General features: G+C 35.9%; 1 protein-coding gene across 2 annotated transcripts; it reads right to left on the reverse strand.

Moving 5' to 3' along the window:
• LOC106143173 (uncharacterized) lies at positions 1 to 5,403 on the reverse strand. 2 transcript variants are annotated; one of them, XM_013345191.2, is made up of 3 exons: positions 5,263 to 5,403; positions 4,824 to 5,044; positions 1 to 4,399 (listed from the first exon to the last, which is right to left on the reverse strand). In XM_013345191.2, the coding sequence occupies exons 2-3, from the start codon at positions 5,040 to 5,042 to the stop codon at positions 4,118 to 4,120; spliced, it is 501 nt and encodes a 166-aa protein (XP_013200645.1). In that variant the 5' UTR covers positions 5,043 to 5,044; positions 5,263 to 5,403; the 3' UTR covers positions 1 to 4,117. The 2 variants fall into 2 exon arrangements, with proteins under 2 accessions (XP_013200645.1, XP_060801355.1); XM_060945372.1 differs by having other exon boundaries at positions 5,195 to 5,361.
• Positions 5,404 to 19,614: the final 14,211 nt, after the last annotated feature.

A 19,614-nucleotide genomic window follows, 5' to 3' on the forward strand; every position in this document is an offset into this window, starting at 1 on the left:
TACATATAAAAATATTTTATTAAAAACATTTTGGTAACATTTAATAAGAACACTTAGGTAAAAATAAATCAACCTCAAAATCATTTTAAAGAGAACAGCCTGGACTGGAAGTTCACGGAGGAAGCCGGAACAGCAAAACTAAAATAAATTAAACAATGTTATCACTCTAGGCAGAGACATGTCTAATTGACAACCAGAATTAAGGCATCGCAAGAATAATTATTTAAGTACGATAAAATACCTACGGCTATTATTATAATTTACAACAAATAAACATCTAGTGTCTACCGGTCAGTTGTATGCGCGGCGCTTGCGCAGGTGGAACGCCAACCGCGCCCCTGTAGTAGATTGGCAGGGAACTTACTTCGAGTATTATTGCCACTAACACTTATTCACTTCATTTAGGACATTTCGCTTGCCACTACGATGTCAGTACACTACTAAATACTAAAACATCCCAATTATACGAAGCTATGTTAAAATTTTACCTAACTAATAATAATATTAAACATCTTCGGCTAATTTTGATACTAGAATGATATAACATCATTTCATATTGTACTCTTAACATTACGCTGGATTAAATTAATAAGTGAGGATGTAAATACATAATATTGCAAGCATTACTGAGATTGTGCACGTTACGTGATTCCATTTAAATTAACAATTGAAACTTAGTGTTAGATACAAGAAGGAAGATTGCTTATACTGAAGTTGACATGTACATATTCAGAGCCGAGCTCCTCACACAGCTACAATAAAGGAACAGTCGTCATAAAGATTAAATTACGAGCATTGGCACTTTCAATATTAAATCTTAATTACACTCTCGAAATAGCACTGCATATCAATAACCAACTTAAAAACTAAATTCAGATCAGTCATTTATGATATCACATCAAAATAAATGGGGAAATACATAATATGTGATTATCGATTGGATATACTATATAATATATATTATTCTTCTCAAGAGGTATTAATTTTCTTACGGGTTACTAAAATATTGAGCTTGACGCCGCGCGGCGCTCTATATCACCATAATACGAGAACAACATTGAACCAATAAGATTTGGTACTTGGAGTTATCTCCGAGTTAATTCTATTTCGCTAAACCTACATAATGCTTATCAGATATACATAATACAGACCGGGCGCGGGCCGCGTGCGCAGCCGCAGCGCCTTGGCAAAAAACCCTTTTTCCCTATACAATTTTCATTATAAAAATACTGTCATTTGACTACAGTTCAATGAGAAATAATATAACATGAATGAACTATAGATAAAATACAACATATAAATAATATTATGTATAATATCAATTTATGTACAAATGATTTGACTAAACAAAATAAAATGCATAAAATTGAAATGATTTAAATATTGTAAAATCACTTGCAAGACACTTAGTAATGGAAGGTACTAAATTGATATTTTAGAATATTTTTGTTAAATAAAAAGCACAACAACCAAAACATTTGGTAATGTGGATTAAATAAATTAACAACTCCTTAACACTGCTGCTATCTTAAAATAAAAGTGGAATGCAGTTATTGCATCGCACCTCGGCCTCTCGTGGCGGCTGGCTAGTGTGGTCAAACTTTTATGAGCTTAACAATGAACTATAAAAAAAATTCTGTGAGATAATATTGATTTTCAGTTTTTGTAACTTGTTGTTTGTAACTTAGTTAAAAAAAAATATTTGAAAACATAAAATGAATGGGGTTTTAAAGTAGTTTTGGACACTAGCCATCCACATAATGAGCGAGGCGAACCGCCCTGCGACGGTTACCAGTGCAAACGGGGAATCGCATACTAAAATTATGGAAACATTCACAACAAAAGCTAATCTAATTCTGTGCGTATCGCTCCCAATACTTTTCTTTTAACTACATTCGATTATAGCTTTGTCATTTAACTAAAAATATATGAATGCAACATTTTATTTTAAACCAATAACAACCATTTGTGAGTATGTGTAACTGAGGATATAGCACACTTAGGCATTCGAAGACACTTCTGTAGTGTATAAAATGATTATCTTTTTAAAACTCATGCTATAGAAATGTCTTCTTTGGTGGCATTGATTATTTAACTATTAGCTGCATTCTGAGATCCATGCTATATGTTCAGTCAAGACCCACTGAACCATTAATATAAATAAATTGATCTTGTATATGTTTCATCTAGTCATCATAGTGTTCATAGCCCAGAATGTGATAACAGACAAAACAGAATTAAGCGTGTACAAAATGACTCAAAAGATAAGCACTTGATAAAAATGCAAGTATGATAAAAACTGCTTTTCATACTGATTTTGCATCAGTAAATAAATGATAACATATCTTTGCGTGGATGTTGGTCCCTCCCAAAATATTCTCCAAACCTTTTAGCGAACATCATAATATATGTAAAGAAAATTTTTGAAAAACTACATACTGTATTGTCTCGTATCAACATTTTTTTACAAAAATAACTTTGTGGAAAATATTTCAACATTATTGTGTACAAATACATACTCCAGATCAATTAAAGCCGTTTACAACATAGCCAAACTAAAGTTGCACAAAACGACAGTATCAATTATTATCCACTATAGTTAGTATTTTATATATGTTACTTACATTTAATTTAAGAGACTATTAAATATGTTGACTAAATTAAGAGACCACAAATATTACATTAAATATTATATGCACATAGATAGAGATATTGCCAGTCTGTCAACGACACTTACGATAATTCACTAGAGCCCAGAGCCTGGGCAGATCAATGACTCGAAACATTTTAAAACGGTCTGTAACAACTACTAATACCTTACAATCACTGCATTAATTTGTGATGATATGCACTGATAACCCATTTTGACTACGTATAGCATGGGCTCTTCATAAACTAAGAGTTGTTCAAGCAATCTCACACATTGATAGGGTTTTAAGATCGTATCTAAGATTGTCATCACTATTATTATGTTATGCTCGGACGGTAAATCCAATAATAAATTAATCTTAAAGTTATCCTACAGCTTGGCTTTAAATTCGTGCCTGTCTCGTCAAAATCGTAAATTTAAATAACATCCGCGAAGCAGCCTTTTGGTTAAAACAATTACGATCCTTTTCAATGACTGTGGAATATATCTAAGAAAACCATTAATCTCTTAAAGAATAATAAAACAATATTTAAATATTAATAATTATTACATGTAATGGTGGGAAGTATAACTCATAAAAATATAAGTAAATGACCATAATTTAATATTGCTTTAAGAGTAGTTGGACACTAATGCCAGTGGTTAATCAAGTCAACCAATTTATACTAATCATTACAAATTGTGTTGTTCAACAATTTATAGTAATATAATATGCTCATTATACAAATAAGATTCTTTGGATAACAAATCATTCAATATTTCTAAGAGGAACTAAGTGTAGCATAATATATTAAATTTAAGTCAGTGCAATAATTTATGAAGATCAGAAAAATTTATAATTTGAAATGGTACCTAATAAAAATGCTGATTTGGAATATCTCTGCAAATCCTATGGCAATGCATGTTTGTAGCATTAATTAAGCCTATAATTATCACACAAATAAAAGTTAAAAGAAGGCCGAATCGTCGCGCGTTTCATTCACAGAATTTGTCAAAAAATTGATTTGTATAAATTAAGATCACAGTATTAAGTCACGTTTTAAAAGTAACTCTACGAATGCGCGAGACGGTGGCAATACATATTCCACAGTCATATGTGAAATTGGGCCACAGCAGGAAGACATCAACGCATTACATAGGAAACATGTCATCAAACCACTGATTTTAGTTTCAGAGGAACTTTTCAAATTTGTAATAATAAAAAAAATAATTTATCCATATTAAATAATAATAAAAAAACCAGTTGATCACAAAATTCCCTGTCACTTGCTAGACAGGTTGTCGTTAATAAATTATAATTGTGAAACTAGAATCATAGCTTTTCAATAATGATGTCATTAAAGTTGACAGCATTATAATGACAATTAATTAATATTAATAATAGAAAGCTGATATGCACCCTGATGTGTCCCAATTGTACTGTCCTAACTTCTGTTTGTTCAGAATTTATGATGACTCTTTGTCTACTCAATCTGTGGCGGCGACCACCCATGTAAAGCCACAATCAGGGCATGTATCTTTTACATACTGTGTGCGAGCAGCATATGGTCCAAGACGATGGTATTGTGATCGGTTAGCAAAGAACAAAGCCGGGTTGTTCGGTGGCAGCACGGTGGGGCGGTAGTTCCATCGCGGGTCAGTGAGATTGGCCATCAGATTCAAGATGTCACGTCCCCCATACATGATTTTGATTTCCTCATCTTCTTCTTTTGGACGTGGCTGTGGCTGTACAACCGTGTCAAATATTTTCTGAAAATATTAACAATGGAATGGTACACTACACTGCTAATTTGAATTATCGATGTTAATAAAACCTGTTAACAGGAACACAGAATATTAATAAAAAATCTTACATAGCCACTCAAGGATATGTTAGAAGTAGTGACAGCCAAATACCGTATCAAAATTTACTGACAACAGCATTTAAAAAATGTGCATTGCCGTTTTGGCAAACGCATGACAATAGAAATTGCAAACCAAAATGTAATATGAATATACCTACATAAATTCTAAAAATTTTGAAGATGTCACTGGAATCTTTCCATTATCATAGCTGTTATTGTATACAATATTGATAGCGTAATACAGGCGTTCGCCATTACGGAATATTATGAAAATAGAGAGGTCAAGGCCAGGACGAACGCAAACAAAATATTGAAAATATTCATCTTACCTTTTCTGTTGTCTGAGGGCTAGACGGTATGGAGTCATTGTTGACTGATTCCGACTTGAGCGAGCCCAGTGAGCCGATACCGCTAGACTCACTAGAATTTGATGGGCTGGGGCTAGATTGAGACAATCCCGCTATGTCAATGATATGGTCGAACGAGCTGAACGAATTGAAATTATCCGTCTCCAAACCAGTCAGGGGTAGTGCAACGCTTAGAGCCATGTCTGAAATCCACGAACAAAAACTGTATTAAAATTAAAAATCACACGTGCAAACAAACGCTACTGCGTGTGATTTCTATGTTGACAGTATTCAACGCGCGAAACAGATTCTGTTTTGTTGACATATCACTTGAAAATCAATACGCTGCTTACCTTTGATAAGAATAATTACGAAAATTTACAAAATCACACTGCTTACAATGAATAAAACAAATATTTACCGAAAAATTATATCTTCAACAAGCAGAGTACAAGCCTTGATTGACGTCGTTGCAAGAAATCGAACATTTATGAAGTGAAGTTAGGAATGGGCATGAATTTGCGTGTGCGTGATGTCGTCGAGCGCCAACCGGAAATATATCATGTCGGTAAAACAGTTTATTACGCAGCAAAATTATGTCTTTTATTTATATTATTATTCATGAAATACATATATGTTCAATTAAAAAAAATAATTATCAAATTATTTTACATTAATCTTCGTCAGAATGAATAATTAAATTGAAAGTCACTAAATACAAAATATATATTTTATGTTTTAGCGCCATCTAGTGATTGCGTAGAAAATTTTAAGTGCTTCAATCTGAGTTAAGGTAACTCTATGATTCACTAGATGGCGCTGTTAGCGCTAGAGTGCGTGTGTTTTTAGTTTTGGATAAATGAACCAGATGTCTCACCGCACAGTCACGAATTTTGAATTGAATTACTGTGTAGGCTTACGTGTGCGTGTATTTTGTACTTGATTTGTTCGATTTTTATTTATAGTAATCGCCTTGGATAAATTTAATCATCTTTATTTTCAAATATAAATTTTACCTCTTGATTACTAGTGGGCTTATTATTATGTATTGAAATCGTAAGTAACATTAGACCCTGAACCTAAAGGTATGGTTCGAAGTAAACAAATGTTTTCGGGGCTAGCTCAATCAGTTCAATCTGTGTGTTACATCCTAAGTTTAAGGTCCACTCAAAACGTGCTTTCGACGAGTAAAGGTTTCCGTCAGCTGTGCTTACTGCATCTAGTCATATCGTAAGCGTGTTTCACACCAGCCTACCAACTTACCAGAGTAAAATAGGACTGTTTTATCTCATCATATAGATTTCGTAGGAGATGACTAAAACAACTAATAAAAAAAATTGTTGGGCCGCTTTGTTTAATTTAGGTGAAAAATCTATCTCCAATAATTTATGTTCAAACATTTATTTATGCGCCAACGCCGATCTCCTGTTTGGTTTCCTTCCACCCAAAGGTTGACTGGAAGAGATTGCTTTAGCGATAAGTCCGCCTTTGTACCATCTATATCTGCTTTGTGTTGTTTTGTATGTTTTACTCTTATGGTGCAATAAAGAGTTTTATCTATCTAGCTAAGCGTTTGTTTCTAGGAAATAAGGGAACACATATTTTATATAACAATATGAATCAACAAATAAAAATACATAGGTACCGACATACATATAATGACGTCTATATCCCTTGCGAGGTAGACAGATCCAGCAATCTTGAAAGGCTGATAAGCCACGTTCAGCTATTAGGCTTAATGATAGAATTGAGATATAAATAGTGACATGTTGTTAGCCCATCGCCTAAAAGAAGAATCCCAAGTTTATAAGCCTATCTCTTACTCGCCTTTTACGACATCACTGAGAATCGAACAAGACCGCGGAGGTCATGTGCGTAAATCCACTACCTCATGCGTGCCATCTCAGTCCTTAATTGAATAACGTGATGTTTTCCGTTTTGGATCTTTTTAAGAACTATTTCAGAAATGAGTAAGTACCTATCTACTTGTTTCATTTATTTGTATATTTATGTATATCAAGGAAAATAAGAATAAAACTTAAAATAAAGAGAAATTCAGTACGAGGGCACTAGTCTTATTTCTAGAGAAATTTCTTCCAGCAGGCCCACGACAAGAAAGTGTAAAGAAAGGTATTGGCTTGTGTACATAATAATTAAGATATGAACTAACATAAACTCACTTACGATATTAATAAACCTAAAACAAATCATAACATAAACATATTATATTGTTGTCGTTGCTAACGACTTAGTCACTGTTTGAATTTCAATTCCATCACTAAGCCATAATACTAGTGGTGGTAACGATAACAGAATAGTATAGAGTTATTTTCAAAATTGGATACAAGGTATCACTTATTGCCGTCACATCACTTAAATCTAAATAATTATAATTAATTTAAATCTTATTAATAATATAGCTGAACGTGGCCTTTCAGTCATTTCATGACTGTTGGCTCTGTCTACCCCGCAAGAGATATAGACGTGATTACATGTTCTAGCAACCATTAAGCCATACTTATAGCAGAACGTTGTCTTACAATCTTTTCAAGACTGTGTACCTGCATAGCTCTGTCTACCCCGGAAGGGATAAGAAGTAGGTATTATGTACACCTATATGATATTTATTTATGTACTTACAATAGATTATATACAAGAGCATTTAATACAGTAAGTAATTTTAGTATGTCCTACCTACAGAAGTGCTACTTATTTCAATAGAAATCTCTTCCAATAGACCCATGAGAGGAGAGATGAATATTGCAGCAGTATCACGTGTGCATAAATAGAGCTAACTAGGAACCGTTGAGGCGGTATTAAGCAATTATTTATTTAAGAATTTAATTTATGAAATTAGGTTCCGGTTGTATTTTTCACCAATATTTTACGAAATTCAAATGATCGCATTTTTTCGTAGCTTATTAACTTCCTAATTTTTATTAACCTACCTCTTCTTTTTTTCAGAAATTAATATAGCTATACAATTTCCAAGTTCACTGTGTACTTATAGCGTTAGTAGGTAGGTATTTACCAGCAAGTTTCTCTAAAACTTTGGTTTCTTTCAACATACTTGTTTCGGAAAAATAGTTAAGTATTTAGGTTGGAATTCCGTTTATTTTAAAACGGAAGTAAAGTTAAACTCATTCTGTTATCATTATTTAAATTTTTATCGTAGCCATTTTGACGAAACATTATAGAATGGTTAAAAAAAAAGGTGAGTAGTTAGGTACCTACCTAGGTAATTATGTAGGTCGATTAGTCATTACGATTTACGATACTTACTTATGTATAGTTAAGGTAGAGCTAAGAATAGGGAGGTAATAATATTTTTTTGAAGATAAACCTTAATCACCTGCCTACCCACATACCAGGTACCTGACTACTCAAATTTTCGGAACTTGGACGACTACCTACTTAGGTAAGTACTTACCTAAGTAGATAGTCGTTACCTACCTGTCGTCGAGGTAAGTAGGTAGTCGCTTAAGTTCCGAAAATTTAGCAGTAAGTACTTACATAAAATGAATATTTTTATCGTTAGGATAACATCTGTTTACCTAACCTCTGAAGAGTAACTAGGAGTGCTTTAGGTACGAACAACATACCAAGTAGTCGCATAAACGAGCAGAGGATTCTAAGAACGGGCCGCGATCCGGCTCGAGAGCCATCTCGTAAATCTCGTAATTGCTCCAAATTGGGGCCTTATCATTTGTTAATATCTAGCCTGTATCAGTTAGGAGCGTCCGTTCAATAAAATAATAATAGTAAATATCCGTGCAAATGGCCGGCGGTCGGGCGGCGCGGGGCCGGGGCGCGGGCCGGGCGGCGGGCCGGCGGCGCGGGGCCCGGGTATCGATTCGCGCCCGCGCGACACACTGTATCTCCATCCTCTCATCGATGCCCGTTTGCTGGCCTCACAAAGAAAGAGATAGGTTTCGCCGACTTTGATCCTTTTGTTTTTGGGCAGCGTCCGGCGATGCGGGCGGGGGCTGAAAAATGTGAAGGGGCGCTGATTGGCCGGCGCCGGCGCCCCGCCCCGCCTGCCGCCCGCGCCGGAGGCTTCGCGGCAAAGCTCAGTTCAAGGGCGGTTGCCGGCCAGGCATTATGTTTGGGTTCACTATTTATAGCGGATAAACGCTGACCTGCCGGGGCGACGTAAACAGTCTAGTCTATGTATGATTTCGTATTCAGGTTTTGCAGGCTTTATTTGTTACGTGATTCGGATAATTGTACTGTAACTTTAGTAAAATGGAATAAACAAAGTAGTTATGTGCTCATTTGTTGCTTCTTCATAAATACCTAAACATAACAATTATTTACCAAGGCAATGAAACTTTGTACTGTACTTACCTACCTACTTAGTTGTTAATATTAGGTATATTTGGTCTTTTTTTTCTTAATAGGTACATTAAATAGGTATACTACGTAACGTACTAAAATATTATAGATCTAGATGTTACTTTTTAGTTTCTGCAGTCAATGTTTCTGCAGTCAAACGGCCTCTGTGGCTCAGCGGTAGTACGCTTGTCTGTGACACCGGAGGTCCCGGGTTCGAATCCCGGTCAGGGCATGATGAGAAAAGAACTTTTTCTGATTGTCCTGGGTCTTGGATGTTTATCTATATAAGTATTTATTATAAAATATAGTATCGTTGAGTTAGTATCTCGTAACACAAGTCTCGAACTTACTTCGAGGCTAACTCAATCAGTGTAATTTGTCCCGTATATATTTATATATTTATTTATTTATGTTCGTGGCGATGTTTGAGAATATTGTATTCGCAAAGAAGCTGTATTTCTGCTTTTTGTAACTTTGAATACTTAACTATCTTGATGGCTTTTCACGACGAACGGTCAACCGATGATTTCATAGGCTCTACATTAAAGCAAAAGAGAGAAAATGTTCGTGAATTAACTCCACTTGTTTTAGGTAGATACATAAACAGTTGCTTTACTTTAGCAAGACGGACGCCTTTTTAACCCCTTATGAAAACGAAAGGTTTAACAAACTTCACGTTTGTATGTTTATGGCCAATGCCAAATCATATGGTTGCTACAATAAGCAACCAAATGATTGAGCTGATGATGTGTATCAAATGTGTTGTGTTGACAATGTAGCGTTTACGACGCTAAAGCTAACACATTTTTGGCTAAGTCAACGTTCAAAAGTCGGAGTTTTGACTAAGCGTCTATTTTCACAGACATACATACAATAATATCTATATCCCTTGCGGGGTAGACAGAGCCAATAGTCTCGAAAAGACCAATAGGCCACGTTCAGCTGTTTGACTTAATGATATCTAGAATTTAAATTCAAATAGTGACAGGTTGCTAGCCCAACGCCGAAAAGAAGAATCCCAAGTTTATAAGCCTATCCCTTAGTCGCCTTTCACGACATCCATGAGAACGAGATGGAGTGGTCCTATTTCACTATTTTCAGTAAGAACCTACTTATTTATTATTAACATATATAACTGAGATTTCAAAATTTTAGGTAGTTAATTTTAAAAAAATATTATATTTTTTTTTTTGTCAAAACTATTTAAGCCGCATAAAGTTCTGGCGAGGAAGCACATTCAAACTACTAGGATATCTAAGTAAGTTCTTATTTGACTCGACTTGTTTAAAATTTTCTAGACTATTTAAATCCTAGACAGGCTCATCACACTATCCGTTACGTTCCACTTACCGACGTTTACAATAGCGAGCGCGTTACTTTAAATGTGTTCACGATTTGTCTGGTTAATATACAGTTAGACGAGAGGTCATTGATACAGTCAACGACATATATGTATGTATATAATTACCTATTGAGAGGTAGAGGACACTTAAAAGTAAAATATTGTAATGAAATTATGAGAAAATAGGTATAAAAGTACATACATACATACATATGGTCACGTCTATATCCCATGCGGGGTAGACAGAGCTTGAAGAGACTGAATGGCCACGTTCAGCTATTTGGTTTAATGAAAGAATTGAGATTCAAATAGTGACAGGTTGCTAGCCCAACGCCTAAAAAAGAATCCCAAGTTTGTAAGCCTATCCCTTAGTCGCCTTTTACGACATCCATGGGAAAGAAATGGAGTGGTCCTATTCTTTTTTGTAGTGGTGCCGGGAACCACACGGTACAAAAGTACCACATGGTATAAAAGTATTAATGGTAATAGGTATGTTTTTAAGAATTTCCCATTTATAATATTAGGATGATTATTTAACTCTGTAAAAAAGAAATATGTATATAAACAATTCTACACCACTGCCTTCTCACCTCCTTGACTTGTTACTAGGGGCCCTAAATAAACCTTAGTCAATGGTTATCTATAAGCATTCAGTAGGTACCCTGATGTCAGTATTCCACACGATGTTTTCCTCACATTCAGTACCCTGATGTCAGTTTTCCACGCGTTGTTTTCCTCACATTCAGTACCCTGATGTTAGTTTTCCACACGATGTTTTCCTCACATTCAGTACTCTGATATCAGTTTTCCACGCGATGTTTTCCTCACATTCAGTACCCTGATGTTAGTTTTCCACACGATGTTTTCCTCACATTCAGTACTCTGATATCAGTTTTCCACACGATGTTTTCTTCCGTTTCACCGTGGGCTAAAATTTATCTTAGGTATATAAAAAATTCTAGTGTCACAATGTTCGTTCCTGTACTCCTCCGAAACGGCTTGACCGATTCACATGAAATTTTATGAGCATATTGAGTATGTCTGAGAATTGGCCAACATCTATATTTTATATCCCTTAGTGATAAGGTTCACCCTTGATATTTGTATTTTTAACTAGAAATTACTTAAAAAAAATTCATGTAGCAAAACAAAATTTGCCGGGACAGCTTGTATTTATATAGTAGTAATGCTCGTAACTACGAGAGCGTCAGTGGTCGAACGGTTAAAGTGCCCGACTAAAATGCGCAAGTATTACATGTGGAGTCATTGGAGTACATGTCAAGCTACTTCAGCCTTCCAATGACTCTTTTCTGAGTAGGTACTCTACTACATTAGCTTGAGTGCTAACCGATGCTCTAACGGTGAGGGAAAACAGCTTGAAGAAACCTGCACATTCAGGCAACTGAATGTGTCACCGTGATCCAATGTGGGATTGGTTTCCCTGCAAAGGTTGCGGAGATCAGATGGGAGTCGCATCGTGTAAAAACCTGACTCACCGAATCCAGGATGATGGTCGTAAAGGCGCGCCCCGGGCTCCTCTCAAAGGTGAGGATATGACCGGGACTAACGCCGAAGGATTGAGAAGAAGTACCTAAGTACCTACGCAACGCAACTCAGTTAAAAATTGTTATTGAGATTAGAATCTCTATTTTACGAGATATCTACCGGCTCTACCTGAACCACTCCAACACTTTCTCTATTTATGTTCTGTTTTTTTCCCTTTTGGTAATTTCATTTTATTATTGTTGTTTATGCCGTGTGGTTCCCGGTACCGATACAAAAATAATAGGAAGGCTCCATCTCTCTCATTAATGTCGTAAAAGGCCACTTGGGTATATGCTTATAAATTTGGGATTCTTCATTTAGGCGATGGTCTAACCAACCTGTCACTCGTTGAATCTCAAGCCAAATACATGAAGGTGGCCTATCAGTCTTTCAAGACTATTGGTTCTGTCTATCCCGCAAGGAATTTATAATGTATAATATCATATTGTACCTATTTATAAGCAGTTACTGTAATTCAACTGTTGTACTTTATGATATGCAATAAAGATTTTGAATTTGAATGTATGTAGGTATCTATGAAAGTGATTATATTTACTCACTTTCATAGTTCTTTGACAAAAACTATAACATGTCATCATCTTTGTATACCTCCGTGGCTAAACGACGCAATATTTAAATGGGCCGCGACTATCTCCAGATGAAACGCCCCAATTCACATGGCCCGTGATGGATGAGCCCTGCGATCAGACCCTACGCCCCTCCCTCGGAAATTTGCCTTCCTCACCCCCTCGGACTGTCCACAACAGCGGCCTAAGTCGGTGTGTTCCTCATGTGCCTAAACTTATCGTCCCTACTTCCAAATAAAAATGTAGATTGTCTTAAAATTAGAAAAGAAAGTTGCGGAAGTATATTTAAATTGAGAATAGTGCATCACTACATAGTATAAAACAAAGTCGCTATTTTAGTCTGTTTGTCTGTATGCTTAAATCTTTAAAATTACGCAACGGATTTTGATGCGGTTTTTTGTAACAGGTAGACTGATTCAAGAGGAAGGTTTTTATATATAATAACATTTATAATTTTGCACCCGTGCGAAGCCGGGGCGGGTCGCTAGTATTTTTATAAATTTAAGTTCAGTGAACTTTTTTTAACTGTATGTTAGCTTTATACTAATCTAATGCCCGCGGTTTTACTTCTCTGGAAATTTCGGGATAAAAAGTAAATATATATTATTTCGGGATATATTCTACCCGTGTACCAAATTTAATCAAAATCGATCCAGTAGAATTTGAGGAAAAGAGCAACAAACACCTGCTATATATTATTCAAACTTTCGTATTAATATTTAAACTTCACGGTAGTAATTACAATATAAAATAGGTACCTACTTGCGTATTTTCACTTGACTAAGTATATTTACTACTTTCATTTTAAACATACGAGAATGTATTTTATACCGTGTTATTACTGCCATTTTTAAATTGTGCTGTTAAAAATGATGTCTTATAATCAAAAATAGAACGACGTACCTACCAGCGCTTCCATAGACAAAAGTTGATGAATGAAGATGGCGCAACGGTCGTCGTACAAAGGAATTCAGGGCATTTCAGGGCACGCCCAACTGGTGCCAAGAGGAATATCTAGCTTAAGTCCAGTAGGTGATCCATTACACTGGCATTTTTACGTAAGCCCGGTTATAAATATGAAATTGAAGGCTGATGCTTAATCGACTGGCGGTCGGGGTCACCGGCCCTCTGTTGCCAATAATTTATGGCGGAGAAAATGGCGAAAATATTTTTTTTTTGGGAATCCGCGTTGTCCTGTTTTGAATTATCTCGTTTATAAATCACGTAGTGCGTTGAAATGCCAACACAAGTAGCTGTTTTAAATAAAAAAATGTGTATACTTCCTGGGACTTGTATCAAGAAACATCTCGATGGCTACTTCTGCACTCTGTGATATGTAAGTACTAGGTAAAAATTAGAATTTAATGGGCTTTTAAATCATAAAATAAATAAATTTAATAATAAAGACTGGCCCATTGTCAATGGATGTTGTAAGAGGCGGTAAAATTACTTGTGCACTGTTAACTCCTGAGGTGTATCCGGCAAGACTTTGCTAAATCTTTGCTTGTATGTAAACACACATATCTCGTCTTTATCCTTAACGAGGTAGACGACGCCAATAGTCACAAGACTCTTTTTACTTATATTGTTAAATGAAGGAAGTGAGTGACTCTGTTTCAGTTTAATAAAAAAAAAATATTTCAGGCAAATAAAACGTTATAAAATTATTTACAAACAACCAACCATTACGATGTTTACAGCATCTTAAAAATTAAATGCCCTCACAAAATCGATGTCCACCTACAGAGCGAAGGGTGGCAGCCCTCAGGGGACGCATATTATAACCCGGCATAATATCTGCGTCGTCACTCAAGCGCAATAAATACCAAAATAAAGCGCAAATAATACCCAAATCGCTCATCAGACCGCGGTGGCAACCCTAGCTATAATCATCTGTAATCAGTAACCCCCCTGTAATCTGTTGACGCACTTACGATTACTGTTATTTGCATATGACGTCTCTGGATTGGACGGTGCATGTTTTCTAATTTTGAATTTGGATCGAATAGAAAATTATGAACTTGATTTGTGTGTAGTTTGATAGTTACCTAAGAACTACAAATCGGTGGATACTACTAATGTCATTTATCTGAGAAAATTGAGACTATGTAACATTCTGGCTATAGAATTATTAATCGTACTATTTGAGGACAAGATTTGATTAGGATAAGATGTGGAATGATTACTGATTGAAACATTAACAAAATCATTCCAATAAAAATAAGATTAAAACTTACATGTTTATCAGAATGTATTTATGTAGAAATCTACTGTTTCCATTGAATAGTTAGAATCTCTTAAAGGATTTTGCTGGAATAAGTCTAAACAAAACTTAATCTCTTGTCTAAGGGAGCTTTCATAGCGTAAAATTCTGAAAAACCTAAGAATGTAAAATCTAGATAAAAACTTTGTATTTCCTATAAATCTATACTAATATTATCAAGTTGAAGAGTTTGTTTGTGTGAACGCGCTCATCTCAGGAACTATTGGTTCGAATTGAAAAATTTTAAGAAGGCTTTAGTTCAGCTAAGCTATTATATATATATATTATATATATATAATATTATATATATATATTATACTATATATATATTGTGCCGTGTGGTTCCCGGCACCAATACAAAAAAGAATTGGACCACTCCATCTCTTTCCCATTGATGTCGTAAAAGCCGACTAAGGGGTAGGCTTATAAACTTGGGATTCTTCTTTTAGGCGATGGGCTAGCAACCTGTCACTATTTGAATCTCAATCCTATCTTAAAGCCAAATAGCTGAACGTGGCCTATCAGTCTTTACAAGACTGTAGGCTCTGTCTTCCCCGCAAGGGATGTAGACGTGATTATATGTATATGTATGTATGTATATATTATATAATATAATAGCCTTCTTAAAATTAAAAATTAAAATTATATTATATATGCTATATTAAGCACATCACGCTGCAACTATTAGGAGCGAATAAATAATGGAGAATGTGAAAAAAATCGGGGAAAATTATTTATCCTTGAGGGCTTCAATGACGCCCAAAATAACTATTCCACGCGGACGAAGTCGCGGGCACAGCTAGTCATACATAACTATTTGTTTGAAGAAGTATTATAAAAATGATCGGCCATTCGGGAAGGTATAACATTACAACAACAAACAGATAATTTTGTATTTCTGACGTACCCCTCGCATATTAATTAGACCAGAGGGTTGATAAGTAAAACCACGGTGGATATTATGAATCTGTTTGTCTGCAACCACGTTGCTACGAAACTCCGCGGCAATACGTCAATTATCAAGATTATGTCAATACGGTTTGAACACGAACAATAAATTCCTATAACTATACAACCTCAACTGAGTCGCTCCAACTTTCAAGTTTTAATTGAATTTCGAATGTGTTTAGTTTCAGTTTTAACTTCACTTTGAAGTTTTTATTTCGCTCGTATAGTTCGGATGGAGTGCGGCCCGACTATATGAGAGATAGGCAAGTGAAGTTTTAAACCCTTTAAACAGTAAACTAAGTAAGGGAAGAAATTAATTGTTTTATGATGGGTGACCTTATAAGACACTGGTTTCTTTAGCATGCGGAAAATCTTGGAACTACTTCTACTTACAAATGAAAAAAAAAACGATAAACCTATCTGCAAATACATAAACTACGGTCGAATTGAGAATCCTCCCCCTTTTTGAAGTTGGTAAAATAATGCAGGAACGACCATGGGTGATGAAAGCAAACTTCTCGCACTATAATACCTGGGGCTATGTAATCATTAGCTGCAAATGCGGACTTAGCTCAACGATGTGCGATAAGCGGCGCATGGCAGGGTGAACCGCACAACCGCACATCTTTTGCCAAATTTTAATGCCAATTAGACGAGACAATATACGCAACGGCTGAATGGAGACCTTTATTAGCGTACGGCGATCAGTAGTGCGGAATCGCCCGAATAACAGATAACGAGCTGCGCCTCGGGTGATTCTGATATTAATTAAATTAATATGCGAACGTTTCGGTCAGGTTGCGTTATTGTTTTGACAGGGTTTTTGTTTGGTATTTTCTTTTTATGAAATATGAAAAATAACTATATATTTTGTGCTGCTTTTTAGCATTTTAGTTGGTATCTAAATAATTCTTAAACTCCGCAAGATCAATTTAAATTTATTTTTCTCAATTATACATTTTACAAAATTATTTTATTATTTGTGTGCCGAAAAAACACAATTTGTAAAAAAATTGTTTTAAAATGGAAATATTTTAAATCGGTTTCGTACCTAGAATTTAAAAAAAATATACAATCGATCATTTCTTTTAACACTGTTATATCTATCGGTATCGAAAGTATTTAGGTACTAACTTTCATTACGGAAATATACATAGGTATAAAACCACCAACTTTCAAATTGTGGCCATTTTTGTGGAATATACCGAAATGTCTATCAAAATGGCCTTTACGTCAGGGGTAGGCAGTTCCATAAATATCAACTATTAATGTTCTACATACATCAAAACACTAATCTGTGATGATGGATCGCAGAGGTTCAAGTCACACAGACGGGAGCTTCTGTGACAGAATATGAAACTATTCTAGTTAATTTTTAAAAGCAAAATATATTTTGGGCGTGCAAACAATGATGTAAATCTTGATTCCCAATTCTCAATGAATTTTTTTTTACCAATACCTATTGAAATTATTTGCAAGCAGCTCTTCCCGTGCATATTGTAAAAGTCAACAAGGGAAAGGTTTATAAATATGGGATTCTCTTTAAAGCAACCTGTCACTATTTGAGTCTCAATGCCAGACATCTGAACGCGGCCTTAGTGACAAGGGAAAAAGATGTTTATATGTATGTATGTTAGTACATACATACATAAAAACACGCCTTTTCCCGGAGGAGTAGGCAGAGACTACATCTGCCCACTTGCCACGACCCCTGCATACTTCTTTCGCTTCATCCACATTCATAACTCTCTTTATGCAAGCTTGGCGGTTTCCGGTACTCTTGACCTGACCTTTTGCCAGGACGTCCTCCTTAATTTGATCAAGGTACGTTCTTTCTCTTACCTTTCCACCCACATACATACATACATACATACATATGGTCACGTCTAAATCCCTTGCGGGGTAGACAGAGCCAACAGTCTTGAAAAGACTGAATGGCCACGTTCAGCTATTTGGCTTAATGATAGAATTGAGATTCAAATAGTGACAGGTTGCTAGCCCATCGCCTAAAAGAAGAAACCCAAGTTTTTAAGCCTATCCCTTAGTCGCCTTTTCCACCCACATATACATATGTATGTACTTACGTAACGCTTAAAGCGGGCTCCCTGTGTGGCTCAAGCTTTAACCTCAAAATCTCCTTGTTTTTTACGCAAGTGCGTATTCTCACGGCCGCATAAAATTGTGAGATTAATTGCATTATTCCGTGTTGGATCTGTATTATGTGACTATAAGGGGTATCCGCACCCCCTTTAATTAGAGATTCTCGTTTATCATAGTAATGGTTGTGTGAATTATTGCACTAATTGTTGTTATCGTTGTAAATAAGTTTGGACTCTGTTTGGAAGTAAGTTCCTCAATCCGCTGCGCTGTTTGCTACAAATCATAAGGGTTTTGCAAATGTTCTCTGGAAGCGATAAGGTGCGGATTTGGCAAAGTCGGATCTAATATAAAACCAGAATCAGAGTATAGCATATATAGGGCTTCATGTGAAGACATGCTAAGACAAAAGTTTTCCTTCTCAATCCAAGTGAAGAATTAATGTAGCTTTCTTCTGATTCATCAAAAAATTGTACATTCTATACCGCCTACTCTATCCTGAGCAGTACAGTACAGCTGACGTTGAAAATTGAAACACATTGCTAACTTAAGAAGTCAACCAATCCAAAAGGAGTTTCAGTCCATTTAAAAGCGTAAATATACCTGTCACAACTTGATGGTTATCATTGTCCTGGTGTTTGTCGTTTCGACCACAATAACGCATTGGCAAGTCAGGTTATGACGCAAAGCGACTCCTGTCTGACTTCTGTGGTCCTTTACATAGTGGCACCTATCCCGGATAGAATTTCTTTCAAAAGTTGCTTTCTTTATACACGACATGTTCTTCTTCATTGCCTTTGCCGAAGTGTCGACTCTCCTAATATTTTTACGCCAAAACTTCTGTCTAGGGATGTGGATGAGTCCATGGAACTAAACGGAATACAACAAATGGATCTACCTGAGGCTAGATCCATTTGATGTGTTCCGTTTGGATTGATCATACATGGTGTACTACGTGTAAGGAGGCGTTCTCTGCCACTCTTTCTTCACTGGTAGGTTTAAGACCGTTTAAAAAAAAAGATATAGTTTCGCCTCATTAGGTGGACGTACCTACTCCACCTGAAGGTTATGCTATTATGTTAAGCTTCTTATGCCATCTAAGGAAAACAGATGAAGTGTTATTCTTAAAATAGGAACTACATATTGTTTTTGATGGAATTCAACAAAAATTGAACTGGCAGGAGTTGTAGCCTATTCCCATTGGATGTCGGACTCGAGTCCGGAGGGCGAGTCGAGACATTTCACGATCCGCTGCCCACTGACCTTTGCAGCTCCAGGGACCGAAATGCCATGCTTTTTTCTACGATACTCGATTAGTTCGCCATGGTACGCTTGTCAAAATGTGATTTAATACTCGCTAGGGTCGCTTTGACGGGTGATGCGTGAGGTCCGGTGCATTCGCCTGTGGATTGTTTTACCGATGTTCATTTTGTATTTATTAACATACGTAGTATTTGGAGTGATGTAAGACTGGGTATGGATAGTAGTAAGTACTGGTGAACGTGATGTCGCAACTGATCGTGACACCGTCAGCTTAGCAAATAAGTTTAGATGTCGAATCTTTCTTAGAAGATTTTGAAAAAGTCGCAAGCTTAAAGTCTCTTAACATATGTAAAAATGTTAGGCAGCTTGCTATGGAATCAATCTCGGAGATGG

Source organism: Amyelois transitella, chromosome 2 (genome assembly GCF_032362555.1).
Source record: "Amyelois transitella isolate CPQ chromosome 2, ilAmyTran1.1, whole genome shotgun sequence".
In the NCBI taxonomy this organism is placed as follows: domain Eukaryota; kingdom Metazoa; phylum Arthropoda; class Insecta; order Lepidoptera; family Pyralidae; genus Amyelois; species Amyelois transitella.